At 41.1% G+C, this 19,790-nt stretch overlaps 1 protein-coding gene and 1 pseudogene across 2 annotated transcripts; one reads left to right on the top strand and one right to left on the bottom strand.

The window, feature by feature from the left end:
* Positions 1 to 481: 481 nt before the first annotated feature.
* COX7A2L (cytochrome c oxidase subunit 7A2 like) lies at positions 482 to 19,526 on the bottom strand. The gene is made up of 3 exons (XM_080813319.1): positions 19,373 to 19,526; positions 2,268 to 2,399; positions 482 to 1,352 (listed from the first exon to the last, which is right to left on the bottom strand). The coding sequence occupies exons 1-3, from the start codon at positions 19,442 to 19,444 to the stop codon at positions 1,212 to 1,214; spliced, it is 345 nt and encodes a 114-aa protein (XP_080669445.1). The 5' UTR covers positions 19,445 to 19,526; the 3' UTR covers positions 482 to 1,211.
* LOC308349609 (large ribosomal subunit protein uL11-like) lies at positions 9,455 to 9,948 on the top strand (annotated as a pseudogene). Its single transcript has one exon. The product of its transcript is annotated as a large ribosomal subunit protein uL11-like (transcript).
* Positions 19,527 to 19,790: the final 264 nt, after the last annotated feature.

Genomic DNA, 19,790 nt, shown 5'->3' with positions numbered 1-19,790 from the left:
AGTTTTCAAAATAAAAACTTGGAGGAAATACCAGAGAAGAATAAAGTTTAGATCTGTACAGACAAGTAAGGGCCTGCTAGCCTGTGAGGATGCTGCTGGGTGTTTATTTTACCCTCAGTAAAAGGTCACTGTTCCTTGCTACAGCAAGACGCAGACTACCACTTTATATATAATAAAATCCCACCTTTTCTCAGCATTCATAGAATATACGTATGTGAAGCCTACCGATTGTGAAAGCACAGGAAATTAATGTCTAAATGAACTGTGTATTACAGGCACATTTCACTAAGGGGCGAGCTGCTTTCTTATAAGGAACCACATGGTAATCATCAATATGCCATTAGCCTATTACATGACTTTGAGGAACCATTCTGTAAAGATCATCTGGTGCCTAATTAAAAAGAAAGAAATGAGACTCAGGTTTAAGATGCCTCTGGTATCCTGAAAGTATTCTGAAAGGTCATTCAAAAGGACTTCAAAATTGAGATTTTTCATTCATGTATTTATTCCACAATCAAAATAAATCATAATTTAAAGCCATAACATTTTGAAAAGGTAAAGGAGACTTTGTGTCACAGCTGCATTAATAAAACACACTGGTCTAAAGTGCAACATTAAACAGGTGTCTTCTGTTCCCGAGGTGGAATAAATACAAACAATTACACATAAAATTTCACTAACGATCTGAGGTGAGGCAAATAACCCTTGGAAACAAACTGTCCAATGAACAGAGTCAGGCTGCAAATAATTTTTAACATTTTACCACAAGAAGGAAAAACCCCCAAGGTGTCTACTAGCGTAAACCTCCGTTTCATACTCCTGGCCTTGGTTTCTCTCTTCCTTCCTCAACCACATCCAAATCCAGAAAGGCCTCCGTACCCCATGCTCAAAAACACCACTCTGAGTCCCTAAGGACCTCAGGACAGACTGCTGTCAATGAGCCTGTGTGCAGCCTTCCCCTAGAACCTCCAGGGAAATCAGGAGCCCAAGGAACAGCAGCATTTCTTTAAACAATAGTTTTAACTGTCCAATGAGCTCTGATGGACCATGTGCATTTCATAAACCAAAATACTGCCTTAATATCTTCCTATTTCTCTGGGAAAATGTTAAGTAAACCATTCAAGTAAAAAAGAAAATGTTTACAGAGCAGTGAAAAATGAAAATTCAAAGGGTTTATGCCAAAAAGCAAACCAGTCCTCTGCAGCCTAAAGTCATTTGTTCCTGGGCTGCGAAGCCATGTAGAGAGCAATCAGGCAGTAGATGGTCCCCCCCAGCGTCAGCGCCATGGTGGTCCGGTAAAGCATTTGGTCAGGCAGGCCTCGTTTCAGGTGGATAGGCACACCATCGGATTTCTGGAAAGCAAGAATTACCAAGGACATCGTTAATAATAAAAAGATTTTGCAGTTTAGGCTAATGAAGAACAAATGTCGCTACTTTAGAACTAATCTATCGACACACTGCAGTGGAAAAAGCTCTAATCCATTAGAATTCGGAGAGAAAGAGTGGGATACGTTTTCTTATAAACGCAGCCACAGCCTGTAAGGCCAAAGCCATTCTCCAAAATGGAGCCTCAGGAACACGCATGCAACAAATTCCATGTTTCAAAATAATTTACCGTATCTTGCTCAATTAGAAAAGCAGCACTGGTGGATTTCTTTTAAAGGCAAAGGTAATCCACAGTTAAATGACCACAGGCACAAGAAATGCCCTACATTTAGTCTGACCTCTGATCATTAGCCAGTGATGGCTGAGCACACCAAGTCAATTAATACGCTCTAGTCCATTTTGTATGCAGCTTCTTTCCAGTAAGCTGTTAAACCCTTGTTTAAAAAAGAGACTCCATAAAATGCTGAATCCATTATTTTGCAGTCTACAAACTCCCTCCCCATAGTAACTCAAGACCCCAATTGCCCAATCAAGTCTTACTTATTGGATAAAAGGGATTCAACTGACCCAAAGTCCCCAAACCGGTCCTGAATCTGCATACATTTCTGAGGGGGCAAGAGGAGGAGCTCACAGTGCCGCTCCAACAGCACCTGAGATGCAGCGGCGTCACTGACCTCTCAGTTATCTGTATGTAGATTACCGTTAATAACATTCTAAATTGCAGTTCTGGCTTCTCTCTGTTGATCAGCAAACCCAAGAGAGCCTCCCCTACATCTAATAGCTCAGTGAATTTTAATATCAAGCAAGCAAAAAATAACTAGAAGAAAACGCATGGCCGAAATAACTTATTCTCTAGTGTCTGTTCTAGTGTCTTCTCTCACCTGGAAAAACTTCTGCAGCTCGGGAACTTTGTTTTTCCCAGCATAATCATATACAGGAAAATCAGAACTCAGTTTGGTTGGTGTGGCAAATATGATAGGTGGTGCTTCTGAGGAAACCAAAGGCCTTAATCCCTGTAGGAAAAAGGAAAATGTCAAGTTGAAAGCATGCCTGGGCTTATGAACAACCTTTCAACAAGCAGGCTGTCTGGAATCCTGGAGGCAGTAATTCAACCACACAAGAAGGAAGGAAAGGCTCTCCGAGTCTGCATTACAAGGCCTTTAATTTTAAGATTTAAAGTCCTTAAACTTTCAGCAAAATACCGTAGTCCACTTTCCCACAGCAAACCCTACTGAGAAGAATTCCCTGCCATTAAGATGGGGGTGGGGAAGGAGGAGAAGCAAACAACCACAAAAGCCCAATCTGGGCTTCCAGAAATAACTATTATGTATCTTCCTATCAAATCAGTAAATCGTTTAAAATCTTTATGAACTTTTGGTTAGATTTCCAAAGAGACCCAGCTGTCCCTTTTCTGCTCTGGGTAAGCTAGCGTACTAACATGTTCTAACTCCAGAGTAGACAGCAGAAAGTGTGTAGGCATACAGTAAAAAAAATCTCTCAATCTGGAGGAGCCTGTAATGGTAAGAGACCTGTCTTTCGGGACCAGAAAACAAAACAATTAGAGTAACTGAACCTTCTGGCAATAATAAACCTGTAAGTTAAACAGACACAGTAAAAATAAAGGAAATTCAATGTTCTCATCTAGGACATGTATCTAAAAGCACTGGGATCTTGGGGCACCTGGTGGGCTCAGTGGGTTAAGGCCTCTGCCCTCGGCTCGGGTCATGATCTCGGGGTCCTGGGATCGAGCCCCGCATCGGGCTCTCTACTTAGTGGGGAGCCTGCTTCCCCCTCTCTCTCTGCCTGCCTCTCTGCCTACTTGTGATCTCTCTGTCAAATAAATAAATAAAATCTTTTAAAAAAATAAAAAATAAAAAATAAAAGCAATGGGATCTAGCCCTGAAAAGACGGCAGGCAACACTGTGTGCCTAAAGCAGCGTCCCTGCCACAGGCACACAGCACACAGTCAGCAATATCCACTCAATGACACTGGGGGTCAACACAAGTCTGCGATTAGCTGCTCCCTGGGCCACACGGACAGAACACAGGCTTAAAAAGAACCTAAAGGGGGAGATAAATGAAGTACTGTCACAGGCTGTCACAAGGATAACCCTTAAAAACATGAAAAGAAGCTAGTCAAAAAGACCACATCTTCTATGAGCCCATTCATATGCAAGTCCAGAATAGGAAAATCTACATAGACAGAAAGGAGATCAGCAGCTGCCTAGGGCTGGGAGGTGAGCAATAGGCGGGTGATAACTGCAGGGTATACGTTTCTTCTGGAAGTGACAAAAATGCTCTAAAAGTAATGTGGTAATGGTTGCACAATATCCATCAATACACTAAAAACTACTGAGTTATACCCTTTAAATGACTGAATGTATGGGATGTGAATTGTATCTTGATAAAGCTATTAAAACAAAAAAGAAGTACCTCAGGGGAACTCCGGTTTTCTATCTGATAGAGTAAAGCCACAGTGGCAGGTTTATAGATGGTTCTCCAAAATAACCTGGAGATTAAGACAGGAGCTAAGAGTTAAAAACCAATAAAATCGCATCCTTTTATATTAAATTCTAAAAGATAGGAGCTAAGAGTTACAAACCAATAAAACTGCATCCTTTTACATTCTATCTAAAAAAAATAAAATTTAAAGTTAGGAAGTAGAGTTCAAGCTCAGCCTCTTTCATTTTACAGATGAAAGAGAAAATCCTTTGCTCAAATTAACAGAATTGTCAGACCCCTGGTCTTTAATCTCCTCAAAGACATAAAAACTTAACCTAAAACTGACAAGACCTAGTCTAAAGATCATATATTGAAAGCTTCAATGATACTCCCACCAGGCAAGCATTAAGATCAACGGGGCAACTAAAAGGCATTAAAGCAAACTTGTTCCGGTCCAAGGTGGCAGCACAGAAAGACCCCCGAACTCACTTCCTCCAGGAACACACAAAATCTACACCTACACACAGCGAGTGATTCCGCTTGAAGAACTGAAGGCTGACTGAACAGCTTCTGCATAGCAAAGGACAGAGGGACCACACAGAGAATGGCAGGAAACAGAGACATGGTAACAACAGGAACCGCACCTGATGCTAGAACTGCAGTGGGGAGGGACAGCACTGGGAGGCCCACACACAGCCTGGGGGCAGGGCAAAAAAAACCCCAATCAGTTTAAAAGGCAAATAGAGGGCGCCTGGGTAGTTCAATTGGCTTAAGCGCCTGCCTTTGGCTCAGGTCATAATCCTGGAGTTCCAGGATCGAGTCCCTGGTGGGGCTCCCTGCTCAGCGAGGAATCAGCTTCTCCCTCTGACCCTCCTCCCTGTCGTGCTCTCTTTCTCTCAAGTAAATAAAATCTCAAAAAAGTAAAATAAAATAAAAGGCAAACAGACTATAAGTGAAGAAAACCTCATATACTAATGCTAGAACAACTGCTAAATGGTGGGAGAACTGCTAGAAATCCCTCTGGTTAGAAGGTGCTAGCAAGCACCATTGTTTCCGTTCCCGCTCTGCCTTGATAGTGCAGATGGGAGCAGGCATGCTAGCCCGCCCCTAGCCTCCAGCCCCAGCCCACACCAGCTGCAGCTGTCCCCGAGGAATCCTCCACCACACGCACCTGCCTCAGCTCCAAACATCCCACCGAGGCTGCCCCAGCACAACACAAATTAGAAGAAATGTTAAAGGGACTTTAAGCCAAAAAGAAAAGGCTGTAACTAGGAGAAAATTACAAAAAAACCTCACTGGTAAAAGCAAACATATAATAAAGGTAATAAATCAATCACTTACAAAACTAGTATGAAAGTTAAAAGATGAGTAAAATCAATTACCTATAAAATTTGTTGAGAGTCACAAAATAAAGATGTAAAATATGACATCATATACATACATGGGGAGGATTTAATACATAGTGATTTTAGAATCTGTTTGAACTTAACCATATATTAACCCTAAGCTTAATAGACTGCTATATCCTTAAGATGCTACATATGAAACTTGAGCTAACCAGAAACCAAAAACTTATAATAAATCCACAAGAAAATAGAAAGAAAGGAATCCTAACAAAACACAAGTCACCAATTACAAGGGAAGAGAGGAGAAAAAAATGACAAAAACCACCAGAAAGCAATTAACAAAATGTCACCTGTACATTATTACTTTAAATGTAAATCGTCTTTTAAAAAAATGGGGCACTTGAGTGGCTCAGTGAGTTAAGTGTTCAACTCTTGATCTAGGCTCAGGTCTTGATCTTAAGGTCATAAGTTTGAGGCCCACACTGGGCTCCTGGCTAGGTGTGGACCCTATTTAATAAATTAATTAAGTAAGTAAGTAAATGGTCAAAATGTTCCAGTCAAAAGATAAGGGTAATTCAGGGACGCCTGGGTGGCTCAGTCATTGGGTGTCTGCCTTTGGCTCGGGTCATGATCCCAGGGTAATGGGATCGGTCCCACATCAGGCTCCGTGTTCAGTGGGTAGCCGGCTTCTCCCTCTGCCTGTGACTCCCCCGTTTGTGCACTCTTGCGCGCTCTCTCTCTGACAAAGAAATAAAAATTTTAAAAATCTTAAAAAAAAAAAAAAAAGCAAGGGTGATTCAAAGAATAAAAAACAAGGGCCATCTAATGTTGCCTATTAAGAGGCTCTCTTCAGACCTAAAGACAGGTACAGACTGAAAGTGAAGGGATATAAAGAAAAATATTCCACACAAATGGAAGTAAAAAGAAAGTTGGGATAGTAAAAACTTTTATCAGACAAATTGGCCTTTAAAACAAAGACTGTAACAAGAAACAAAGAAGGGCACTATATAAAGGGAATAATCCAACAAGAGGTTACAACAACTGTAAATATCTATGCACCCAACACAGAAGCACCTAAATATACAAAGCAAATATTAACAGACACAAAGGGAGAAACTGACAGTAATACAATAATAGTAGGAGGCTTTAACACCCCACTTATATCAATGGAGAGAGAATCCAGACATAAAATCAATAAGGTAACAGTGGCTTTAAATAACATCAGACCAGACAGACCTAGCAGATATATACAGAACAATCCATCCATGAGCAGCAGAATATATATACTTTTCAAGTGCATCTGGAACATTCTCCAGGACAGATTATATGTTAGGCCACAAAACAAGTCTCAATAAATTTAAGATGCAGCATCTTCTCCATTCACAGCACTATGAACCTAGAACTCAATTATAGCAAAAACACACACACACACACACACACACACAAAACAAAAAACAAACCCTGGAAAAAACCACAAACACATGGGAGGCTAAACAACATGCTCTTAAACAATCCGTGGATCAAGGAAGAACTCAAAGAGGAAATTTTATTTTTTTTTAAAGATTTTATTTATTTATTTGACAACGATCACAAGTAGGCAGAGAGAGAGGAGGAAGCAGGCTCCCCACTGAGCAGAGAGCCTCATGAGCCAAGGCAGAGGCTTTAACCCACTGAGCCACCCAGGTGCCCCACAAAGAGGAAATTTTAAAGATACACGGAGAAATGAAAATGGAAACAATGGTTCAAAATCTTTGGGATGCAACAAAAGCAGTCCTAAGAGGAAGTTTAAAGTAATACAGGCCTACCTCAAGAAATACGAACAATCTCAACAACCTTAACTTTACCCCTATAGGAACAAGAAAAAGAATGGAGAGCAAAGTTAGTAGAAAGAATGAAATAACAAAGATTACGTAGAAATCAATTAAATGGAGACTAAAAAAAATGAAACTAAGAACTGGTTCTTCAAAAAGATAAACAAAATTGATAAACCTTTAGCAGACTTATTAAGAAAAAAAGAGCTCAAACAAAATCCCAAATGAAAGAGAAGTTGCAACTAACACCACAGAAATACAAAGGATTTTAAGAGACTACTATGAAAATTAGATGCCAACAAGTTGAACAACATAGAAGAAATGGATAAATTTCTAGAAACACGCAATCTTCAAAGACTGAATCGGGAAGAAATAGCAAAACTGAGCAGATCAATTACTAGTAGAGAAAGTGCATCTGTAATCAAAAAACTCCCAAGAGGGGCGCCTGGGTGGCTCAGTCATGAAGCGTCTTCCTTCTGCATGGGCCATGATCATGGGCCATGATTGAGACCCACACCAGGCTCCCTGCTCAGCAAGAAGCCTGCTTCTCCCTCTCCCAATCTCCGTTTGTGTTCCCTCTCTGTCTCTCTGTCAAATAAATAAATAAAATCTTGGAAAAAAAAAAAAAAAACAAAACCTCCCAACAAATAAACATCCAGGTCTACATGACTTCATAGGTAATACCTCCTATCAAACATTTAAAGAAGAGTTAATACCTGTCATTCTCAAAGGATTCCAAAAACTAGAAGAGGAAGAAAATCTTCCAAATTCATTCTACAAGACCAGCATTACCCTGATACTAAAACCAAATAAAAAAAGAAAATGACAGCTTGGTATCTCTGATGAACACAGATGCAAAAAATACTCAACAATTAGCAATACTCAATCAATTTAGCAAACTGAATTCAACAATACATTAAAAAGATCAAACCACGATCAAGCGGGACTTATTCCAGGATGCAAGAATGGTTCAATATCCACAAATCAATCAATAGGATATACAACATTAACAAAATGAGGATAAAAATCAAACGATCACCTCAACAAATGCAGAAAAAACATTTCACAAAATTCAATATCCATTTATGATAAAAAGTCTCAACAAAGTGGGTTTAGAAGGAACATACCTCAATATAATAAAGACCATGTATGATAAATCCACCAGCTAACATCATACTCAATGGTGAAAAGTGAAAGCTTTTTCTCTAAGATCAAAAGGAACAAAACAAGTATGTCCCTTCTCCCCACTCTTATTCAACACAGTACTGAAGTCCTAGCCACAGCAATCAGATGAAAAAAAAGAAATAAAGGGCATCTAGATAACAAGTAAAGCTTTCAGTATTTCCAGCTGACATGATACTACATATAAAAAAACCCTAAAGACTCCACCAAAAAATTATCAGAATACATGAATTCAGTAAAGTCGCAGGATACAATATACAAAAACCTGTTGCATTTTGATATGCTAATAGTCAAGTAGCAGAAGGAGAAATTAAGAAAACAACCCCATTTACAACTACAAAAAGAATGAAATACCTAAGGAATAAATTTAACCAAGGAATTGAAAACTATTAAGACAATAATGAAAGAAACTGAAGACACAAATAAATGGAAAGATACACCATGCTCATTAACTGGAAGAATTAATATTGTTAAAACGTTCACTACCCAAAGCAGCCTACAGATTCAATACAATCCCTATCAAATACCAACAGCATTTTTCACAGAATAAGAAAAAATAATCCTAAAATTTGTATGGAACCAAAGGTCCCAAATAGACAAAGCAATCTTGAAAAAGAACAATGCTGAGGGTATCACAATCCCAGATTTCAAGATATACCAAAAACTATAATAATCAAAACAGTACGGTACTAGCACAAAAACAGAGATCAATGGAACAGAGAGCCCAGAAATAAAACCATTATTTTTATGGTCAATTAATCTACAATAAAGGAAACAAAAATACACAATGGGGAAAAGACAATCTCCTCAATAAATGGTGCTGGTAGAACTGGACAACTACATGCAGGAGAATGAAACTGGAAGTGCTGGATGGCTCAGTCGCTGAGCATTCAACTCTTGGTTTTGGCTCAGGTCAGGAACTTGCAGTCATGGGATCCAGCCCCATATCAGGCTCTGTGTTCAGTGTGGAGTCTCCTCTAGATTCTCTCTCCTTCCCCTCCAACCCAATGCTTTTGCTCTAAATTAATTAATTAATTAGTTAGTTAAAATAAAACATTAAAAAAAAAGAAATGAAACGAAATTCAGGGCACCTGGCTGGCTGAGTCAGCAGAGCATGTGACTTTTGATCTCAGGGTTCTGAGTTCAAGCCCCATGCTGAGTATAGAGATTACTTTAAAAAAAATTTTTTTTTTAAAGAGCTTTGGGCTTTGGACTACGAGGAGACAAAGGTGCAACTGTCTCGGGTCATCCTGAATCAGGGTTCATCCAACACCAGCCACCTCCACCATGCCACCTAAGTTTGACCCTAACAAGATCAAAGCTGTACTGTATACTTGAGGAGCACCGGTGGGGACATTAGTGCCGCATCAGCCCCTGGCCTCAAAGACTGACCCCCTGGGTCTGTCTCCAAAAAAGGCTGGTGACATCGCCAAGGCAACTGGTGACTGGAAGGGTCTTTCACTTTACAGTGAAAGTGACCTTTCAAATTAGGCCCAGAATGAAATAGTACCTTCTGCCTCTGCCCTAATTATCAAAGCCCTCAAGGAACAGCCAAGAGACAGAAGCAGAAAAACATTAAGCACAGTGGAAATGAGACTTTTGATGAGATTGTCAACAGTGCCTGACAGATGTGACACCAATCTTTAGCCACAGAACCCTCTGGAACCATTAAAGAGATCGTGGGTACTGCCCAGTCTTTGGGCTGCAATGTTGATGGCCACCAACCTCATGACATCATAGATGACATTAATAGTGATGCAGTGGAACACTCAGCTAGTTAAGAACTACAAAGGAGGGCGCCTGGGTAGCTGAGTCAGTTGAGTGTCTGCCTTCAGCTCGGGTCATGATCCCAGGGTCCTGGGATTGAGCCCCGCATCAGGCTATCTGCTTGGCAGGAACCCTTCTCCTTCCCCCACTACCCCTGCTTGTGTTCCCTCTCTCTGTGCGTCTCTGTCAAATGAATAAATAAAATCTTTAAAAAAAAAAAAAAAAAAAAAAAGAACCACAAAGGAAAATACTTCAATAAAGGATCATTTGAAAATAAAAAAAACAAAACCCCACAAAAAATAAATTCCAAATGAATTAAAACCCAAATGTAAGACCTGAAATCATAAACTCCTAAAAACATACATAATCTCTTAGCTATCAGCCTTAACAACATGTTTATGAATCGGTCTCTCCGGCTAAGGGAAACGAAAGCAAAAATAAACAACTGGGACCATAGCAAACTAAAAATCTTTTGCACAGGGGCGCCTGGTGGCTCAGTGGGTTAAAGCCTCTGCCTTCAGCTCAGGTCATAATCCCAGGGTCCTGCTCCGAAGGGAACCTGCTCCCCCATCCCTCGCCGGTCTCTCTGCCTACTTGTGATCTTTGTCTGTCAAATAAGTAAATAAAATCTTAAAAAAATTGAAAAAAAAATCTTCTGCACAGTGAAGGAAACCAACGAAACAAAAAGGCAACCAACTGACTAGGAGAAGATTATGTGCAAATGATATATCTAATAATGGGTTAATATACAAAATATATAAAGAACTTATACAACTCAACACCAAAAAAAAAAAAAAATGTACAGAGTATATGAACACTTATTTTCCAAAGCAGACTTGCAGATGGCCAACAGACACATGAAAAGATGTTCAACATCACTAAGTATCAGGGAAATGCAAATCAAAACCACAACAAGGATAGTTAGTATCAAAAAGTGAAGAAATAACAAGGGTGTAGAGGATAGAGAGAAAAGGCAACTCTTACCCATTGTTCATAGGAATATAAACTGGTGCAACTATTATGGAAAACAGTATGGAGGTTCCTCAAAAAATTAAAAATACAAATACCATACAAACCAGTAATTCTAAAAAAACAAACAAACAAACCAGTAATTCTGCTTCTGGGTATTTACCCAAAGAAAACAAAAATATCAATGCAAAACAATGTGCAGCCTTATGTTTATTGCAGAATTATTTACAATAGCCAAGATATGGAAGCAGTATTAAGTGTACATTGATAGATGAATGGATAAAGAAGATGTGGTGTGTGTGTACACACACACACACATACACATAATGGAGTAAAACTCAGCCATGAAAATAAGATATTGCCACTGGCAACAACTTGCATGGACCTAGAGATAGTATGCTAAGTGAAATAAGACAGAAAAAAACAAATACCATTAGTATCTCACATATGTGTGAAATCTATAAAATAAAACAAAAAACAGAAACAGACCCATAAATACAGAGAACTGGTGGCCCAGAGGGGAGAGGGTGGGAGGATAAGGGAAGGAGGTAAAGGAAATTAAAAGATAAAACTTCCAGTTGTAAAATAAGTCAGGAGGATAAAAAGTACACCATACAGAATATAGTCAATAATGCTGTAAGGTGACAGATGATTAAGTATACTTACAGTGGTGAGCATTTTGTAATGTATATAATTATAGAATCACTATGTTATACACCTGAAATATAATAAAACACTGTAAATCAACTATATTTCAATTAACCTCCCCCTACAAAGTAAACATCATTTCTATTTCTTTGACACAGTCCCATGTGGGCATGAACTGTGGATTTTCTGCACTGCATCCCCTCAGCATATATGACTGAGCACTTACTCTATACTGAAAATGCACAATGACTAGGACAGACAGAATCCCTGCCATTATGGATATTAATGTTCTGAAATAAGAGCCACTAATTATGTACTCAGACTTTGTTATATGGCCAGCATCCTGTCAAGCATCTGACAAACATCATCTCATTTAATCCTGCCAGCAACCCTACCAAGATGTTACTATACCTATTTTACAGAGGAGAAAACTAGATCAGGGAGGGCAACTTGCCCAAGATCGCATAGCAAAAGAATGGTGTCAAAACTCAGGCCCCTCTAAAGTCCAGAGCCTTGGGTTTTTAAATATTCTACTACCTGCCCCCACTACCCTTTCTCAGCTGTTGCTTAAAGGCAACAACTGATTTTAAAAGAAAGTTTTGTGAGTAAGCTGCTAGTCTAAATTTAGTATATAACACACTCAGATTCAGAAGGAGTTAGAGATGGGACGGGAGGCCCTAACTACTGAGATAGGAACATGAGAAAGTACTGCTCTTTGAACTGAAGAATTTAAAACACTCCTTTATTCTGTGAGCTTTGTATTTTCTCTATAAGGATCATTTCCCTTTGAATGCAAAAATTTAAAAACTTTTTCTACTAAGCAGCTCTGAAAATGGTTTGAAGTCAAATTCTTGTTTTGACAGAACTAATGTGAGAGCATTTTTAGAAAGGATTATACCTAATCGCTCAGTGTTTGTTCACCTATCAAGTGATTGAAAACTACAGCAGTTTTTGAACAGTATCATTCAAAGAAAGGAGTATCAACCATCCTAATGGTTTGAAATAACTCCGTATTTCCATTTATAATACTGTAAAAGTTTCGAATATGGAATTTTAAAGTTACCAATAATCCAAGTATCTTATCCCATTAACTATTATAAGTTGTATATTCTCCTCTAATCTTTTTTTCATATTTTAACATCTTTACAGTCAGGTATAAAATTCTACATTCTAGGGTCACCTGGGTGGCTCAGTCAGTTAAGCATCAGGCTCCCTGCTCAGTGGGAAGGCTCTTCTCCCTATGCCTGCCACTCCCCTTGCTTATGCTGTCAAATAAATGGATAAAATCTTAAAAAAAAAAAAAAATTCTACATTCTGCTTTCATTTATAATAAGCATTTCTTTTCAGGACCCTACATAATCTTCATAAATAAATTTACTCTTCACATTAACCCTGTAAATGAGGTATTATCATCCCATGTTACAGATGATTTTTTTTTAAAGACTATTTGAGAGAGAGAGAGAGAGAGCATGAGGGGGGACAGTCAGAGGGAGAAGCAGACTCCTCGCTGAAGGAGGGGGGGGACTGATGCAAGGTCTCGATCCTGGGACTCTGGGATCATGACCCAAGGCAATGGCAGACACTTAACCAACTGGGCCACCCAGGTGCCCCCCACTCAATTACAAACGATTAAAACAAAGCTGAGATTCCATAAGAAAGATGGATTCAAACCCACGCACTTTTATTATACCATACAATCAATAACTCAGCTGTCCTGGCCCCACAAGTAAAAGGAATGGATATTCACCAATCTGTCATTAAATTTCTTGAGAATTTTTTTCTTTTTTAAGATTTTACTTATTTATTTGAGAGAGAGAGAAAGCAAGCGAGCGCACGCACGAATACAAGCAGGGGAAGTAGAATAGGGAGAAACAGGCTTCCCGCCGAACAGGGAGACAGACGCGGGGCTCAACCCCAGGATCCTAGGATCATAACTCGAGCCAAAGGCAGTTAATGACTGAGCCCCCCCAGGAACCCCAATTTCCTAAGAATTTAAGAGCAGTCAGTGCTTCCAATGTTTCAAGGCAGCTAGACAGGACTAGCTGGGGCTCCAAAGAATGGGCTTGACCAGGAAGCTGTATTTACAGGAAGGTATCTAAAGCAAATCCCTTCCCCTATGCTCCTTCCAGGGTTGCAGATGTCCCAATATATAAGAATTATGGGCCTACCCCATCTCAATAACTGACAATAGCATCCTTCCAGGTTCTCAGGCCCAAATCCTTGGAATCTTTTTTTTTTTTTTTTAAAGATTTTATTTATTTATTTATTTGAGAGAGAGCACGTGCGTGCGCACATGAGTCGGGAGAGTCAGAGGGAGAAAATCTCATTCACTGTATGCGAAGCCCTATACAGCTCAATCTCACAACTCTGAGATCATGACCTGAGCCGAAATCAAGAGTCAGATGCTTAAAGGACTGAGCCACCCATGTGCCCAGAATCATTTTTAATACAGCTTATACACTGCAAATCCTTTTGGCTCTACCTTCAAAGTACACTCAGCATCTGACCACTTCTCACCCATCTCCACCAATCCACACTCTGGTCCAAACACCTGGATTTTTACAAGAGCCTCCCAAGTGATCACCCTCCATTTCCACACCTACTGTCATGCAGCAACCGGTGACTACAGATGTCACTACTCAGCTCAAACCTCTCCAAAAGCCTCCTATCTCACTCAGCAAAACCCAAAGTTCTTTTTTTTTTTTTTTTTTTTAAACCCAAAGTTCTTACAGGGACTTCCAGGGCCAAGAGATGCACCCCTCAAACCCCACCACCCTATCATTTACATCATCCCCTTTCTCTACCCCAGTCCCTGAGACAAGCCCCTTAAACCTCCCAGGCACCAGGCACTGTTCCCTCTACCTAGAATGCTCTTCTCTGGGTATCCACATGGCTGCACCCTCACCTCCTTCAGGTCTTTGCCCCTGTGTCACCTTCTCAGCAAGACATTCCCTTACCATCCTTTTAAACTGCATGTCCCCCCCTTACCCCACTAACAACCTATCACCCATTCCTGGTCTTTTTTTTTTTTTTTCTCCACAGCACTTATAACCACCTAACATACTGAATTTTACGTTGTTTACTGTGTCTCCCCCTACTGCAATGGAAGCCTCACGAAGGCAGGATTTTGGCATGTTTTGTTCACTGCTCTTACTTCCCAACACTTAAAAAAGCGAAGAGCACATTTAAATATCTGTTGAATGTATAAATAAACTATAGCTTCACCACAACGTAGACTTAAATATTTCAGAACTAAAGTCATGTAAATCAAATCAGCAGTTGATGGCAGAGCCTCCCACACCTCCCACAAATGAGAAAACCAGTGAACGCTGTTCTTAAAATAGTGGACTGCAGACCAAGTGGAAATCACAGGTTTTGCTTTTTAATATCAAATCTCCGAGCTATTTACACAATCACTACCTCTACAATTAAGAGCCATTCAACAGCAACAATATTTAGCAGTTGAGTTCTTCCCAGTATAATTTAGTTGCTCCAGAAAAATTTTTTTAAGATTTTATTTTTAAGGGGTACCTGGATGGCTCAGATGGTAAAGTGTCTGCCTTCGGCTCGGGTCATGATTCTGGGGTCCTGGGATCGAGCCCATATTGGGCTCCCCACTCAGTGGGGAGTCTGCTTCTCCTTCTGTCCCTTTCCCCCCACTTGTGTTCTCTCTCTCTGAAATAAATAAATACAATCTTAAAAATAAAAAAAGATCTTATTTTTAAGTAACCTCTACACCCAATGCAGGGCTCAAATTCGGAACCCTAAGATCAAAGAGTCGCATGCTTCACCAAATGAGCCAGCCAGGTGCCCCTAGTTGCTCCAAATTTTTAAAGACAAAAGTCAACTTGATTTCTTTCCCTTCAAAGTTGACTGGCCCAAGTTTCCCTCTTCTTCTACCTTTTAGATTTGAGAAGGAGAGTGGAGAAATAAGAGAAACACAATTTTTTTTTAAATTTTAAATGACAGAATTTTTCAGTGCACTGATCTGAATTCACTCTGATTTAGGACTAGAAACAAATTTCAGTCTGCAGCAACTCAAGTTCGTTCTTTCTACCTGCCAGCAAGATATTACCACCTCCATGTTTCCAGGACACAAAATCCACCCAGCTTCTCACAAACCTATTCAGGGGTTCCCTGTTTATTATAAGGAAAGCACCACCGTCCTCTCATTACCGAGTCATCCTGGAGTCCTCCTTTCTCATCCCCCACAATCTCCCTCACTGGTCGCTAAATCCTTATTCCCCAGACTCCTTTCCCACTTGGAAGACCCTGAACTATTGTATGGGTTTAACAGACATTCCTGGTACCGGTTTCTCCCAGTCATATTATCTTTCCAAGCATAGCTCTGTCATGATACTTGCTCCTCCATCATAAACCTTCCACGAAACTGAAGATGAGAAGTATGCCCTTGTTTCAACCTCTGGACAAGACTCTACCACAGCTTTCTCCATCAAGATGCTTTGTAAATTCCTGTTTCTGACAAAAGTAAGCCCTACCATCCTGGACCCTTCATGATCTATCTCCACCTACCACAGCTAAACTTACTACTCAATGATTCCCCTGCAGCCCCCTCCCCTTCCCCTCCTTCATTCTCATAGTTTCCTTTACCTAGAATGTCATCCTGCCCTCTTAACTAGAATTGTTGAGTCATAAGGTAGAAATGTTTCCCTTTTTAAGAAACTGCCAGACTATTTCTAAAGTGGCTGCACCATTTTACATCCCTACCAACAATATAGTAGGGTTCCAGTGTCTCCACATTCTCACTAACACCTGTTGTCTATCTTTTGATTTTAGCAGTTGTGAAGTGATATCTCACCGTAGTTTTGATCTGCATTTCCCTAATGACTAACGATGTTGAGCCTCTTTTCATGTGTTTATTAGCCTCAATTTACTTTGACATAGGACACAAAAAGATAAGGAAAATGCTTTTCAATCAACCACTGGAAAATACAATTACTTGCCATCAAGTTGATTTATAAATATCTACCTGTACTATTATTAGAAAACTAGTTTTTCCATATCAGGTTATTCAACGCATGTTAGGTTATTTACTTCACATAACACTGGAAGTTATAAACATCTACATTTTACAGGGTGCTAATGTTTCCAAGAAAGGAAAAACTGAAGTAGTCCTAACTGCCAAAGCCAGAACACCTGGTTTGGGGGATGCCTGTCACAAGCACTCCGAAATCTACATACAAAACCTACACATCACTTCTAAGTCAGAAATCTTAAGTAACTAAGAAGATTACATTCTCAAGAGAAATACCATTTAAGAGGCACTAGAAATCTGAACGCCCTACCTGTACCACACGCATCTCAGGATAATCTCTGCTCTGGGAGCCAATTTAATTTCAATATGTTAGTTTCAGTCAAAAATTTTACTTCCTTGCTAGGTAGCAAAACCTAGATTATGCTAAAATTCTATTTAAAAAACATCTACAGGCCACCTGGGTGGCTTAGTCAGTTAAGTGTCTGCCTTCGGCTCAGGTCAGAGGATCAAGTTTGGCAGTGAGCTCCTTGCTCAGCAGGGAGCCTGTTTCTCCCTTTAATTGCCGTTCCTCCTGCTTGTGCTCTCTGACAAATATGTAAAAAGTAAAAGAACGTCTACAACCACAAACAAATCAGTTGTGATATAGTCACACAATGAAATCCTACACAGCAATAAAAGGAGCTACTAATACATGTAACAGGAATGAACCTCAAAAATATTGATGGGGGGAAAAAAGTCCCTACACAAAAGAGTACTGTGTGGTTCCATTTACGTGAAATTCAAAAACAGCAAAACCGGTTTATTTATAAGAGTCACAAGAGGAAGGTGGACAGGAATAAGGAAGAGAACTTCCTAGGGGTGATGGAATGTCCTATATGTTAACAGGGGTATGGGTTACAGTGTATGCATTGGTCAAAACTCATTAAACTGAAACATTTATGATCAGTGCACTGAAAAATATGCTTCTTCTACAGAAATAAATATGACAGAAATAGCTATTCCCCTGTAATCTGCAAAAGAAATAAATCACTGTGGACAACTTCTTCTTTAGACCTCATTACCAACTTGGCTTCAGTGACACCACACTGGTTTCCCTCCTAATCCTGGTGTGTTCTTTTGATAAATGTTCCTCCTCTACCCCCCCCTTCATGGTTCTGTAGTCCCACCTTCCTTCCCTATATGCTCCCTGGGTGATCTCCCCACCATAGCTTCTACTATCAACTATAGGCTGAAGACACCCAAACCTATTAAATTCCATACTCCCAAATCCAGCTACTACCAGACATCATCACAAGTTCAACATTTATAAACCTGGACCCTTCCTCCCGAATCCCCCAAACCTGCCCTGTCTTAATTCTTTTTAGAGATTTTATTTATTTGACACACAGAGAGAAAGAGCACAAGCAGGGGGAGCAGCAGGCAGAGGGGAAGGGAGAAGCCGTCACCCTCCTGAGCAGAGAGCAGGGCTGGATGGCTGGATCCCAGGGTCCTGAGATCTTGACCTGAGCTGAAGCCAGACACTCAACCGACTGAGCCACCCAGACACGCTTATTTTAGTTAATATTAACAGCACATCTAATCTTAGACTAAAATCACTTTTTAAAAAGATTTTATTGATTTGAGGAAGACAGAGAGCAAGCGCATGAGCGGGAAGGGTTGGATGGAGAGAGGGAGAAGACTCCCCACTGAGCAGGGAACCCGACTCCGGACTCGATCCCAGGACCCCAAGATCACGACCTGAGCTGGTCAGACACTTAACCAACTGAGCCACCAAGGCGACCCTCAAATCTCTTTAAACATCATCCCCGCTTGGACAAGTTACTGTGTACCCCAGAAAGGAGGAGGTAACAACAGAGCATCCCACCTGGGATCCTTACTATTGATTCCAGCTTGAATATTTCACCAACTGCATATTTCACCAACCGTTCCTACACTTCTGAGGACAGAAACGAACACGATGGTATCTCACACTCAACTTCTGAAGAATTAGCTACCTATCACCTGCCAGTACCAACACCTGCCAAAGACTACTAATGACGTGACAAGACACTTCATTTAACCTGTACTAAAGCTGCCCTAGATGAAACTAAGCTCACAAAAAATTAAGTAACCTGATAAAGGTCATAAAAATAAAATGGCAAAGCCAGTATGTTAGCTCTTACTAAGAGTCTACAACTGAGTCCGAAATTCCCAACCAACAAAATGAGTGAAATCAGATTACTTTTTAGACTCAAATAGCTGCAGTCAACCATTTTACAGCTGAGAAGCGTTTAAGGTCGTTGCACGTAGTTGCCCAGATTCAATTGGACTTTTGAAAGATCCCATTAAGTCCCTCAATTCTGATCTTACAGCCTCTCCCGCCCCTATGACTTCCCTCGGTGCTGTCTCCCAGCTCTCGAACCTCGTGCTTTGATGCGGCTTTTTGGGCTAGGAAGTGGGGATAACAGTAGAGCACTGCGGAGACCAAAAGCGGAACCTCCTTAAATAGAACAAAGCCGAACTTCAGACTCTTGCCAGGTAGCATTCTGGGCCACGCCGACCCCACAAGCCACCCCACGACCCAGAAGCAACGACCTCGGAGGTCACCTTGACCCCAGCTAAGTGCCAGGCCCAACTTCCGCGCCGGCCCGGCCCGGCTGGGGAAGCAGCTACAGAATGAGCGGCTCTACGGCCGCTGCAAGCAGACGTGGAGAGGGGCCGGGACGTGCGGGGCAAGCCAAACCGAACCGCAGGCAAAAATCCCCAGCCGCCTCCGGCCTCACGACTTCCAAGCGCAGAGGCTCGGGCGGCCGCTTCTGTCCGAGATGGCCCGGCGCTACCGGTACCTGCGGGCTATAGGCGTCGGAAGCCCATGTTCCGGTCAACTTCTGCGTGAAGCCACTAAACTTGTAATACATGACGCCCGGTGTCCGGCTTCCCGCAGCCGCTGCCTGCGCGACTGCCCCAGAGAAGGACCCTGCCTTCCCTGCCGTCGCCTGAAGTCTCAGCCCAAGGACCCTGAGCCAGGAGACGGGCTGCCCAGAGAGCGCCTAATTTATAACATACCCTCTTCAGCCATATCAGGGAGCAAGAAGCCGGAGTGCCAGGACCAAGAAGGCAAAAAAACAGCTCTAGGAGAGCTCAGAAAGCCACCGTAGCGGGGTTTGTAGAAAGCACGAAGTTCCCGCCCCCGCCTCGCACACATTTTTTGATTCGGGCAGTGCCGAGACGCCCCAAGAAATGCGCAAGCTCCCTGCGAATCAG

The sequence above is a fragment of the Martes martes genome (genome assembly GCF_963455335.1).
Source record: "Martes martes genome assembly, chromosome: 9".
Classification (NCBI taxonomy): Eukaryota; Metazoa; Chordata; class Mammalia; order Carnivora; family Mustelidae; genus Martes; species Martes martes.
Note: the sequence above shows the minus strand (reverse complement) of the source record. Positions and strands in the feature narration are given on the sequence as shown.

What these genes read in the sequence shown, in the direction of transcription:
- COX7A2L (XM_080813319.1), bottom strand. Translation starts at nt 19,444, where the DNA reads ATGTATTACAAGTTTAGTGGCTTCACGCAGAAGTTGACCGGAACATGG. An exon ending in CCGACGCCTATAGCCCGCAG is followed by an intron (nt 2,400 to 19,372) that starts GTACCGGTAGCG and finishes TTTTTCCTACAG; the next exon opens with GGATTAAGGCCTTTGGTTTC. An exon ending in AGCTGCAGAAGTTTTTCCAG is followed by an intron (nt 1,353 to 2,267) that starts GTGAGAGAAGAC and finishes CTTGCTTTCCAG; the next exon opens with AAATCCGATGGTGTGCCTAT.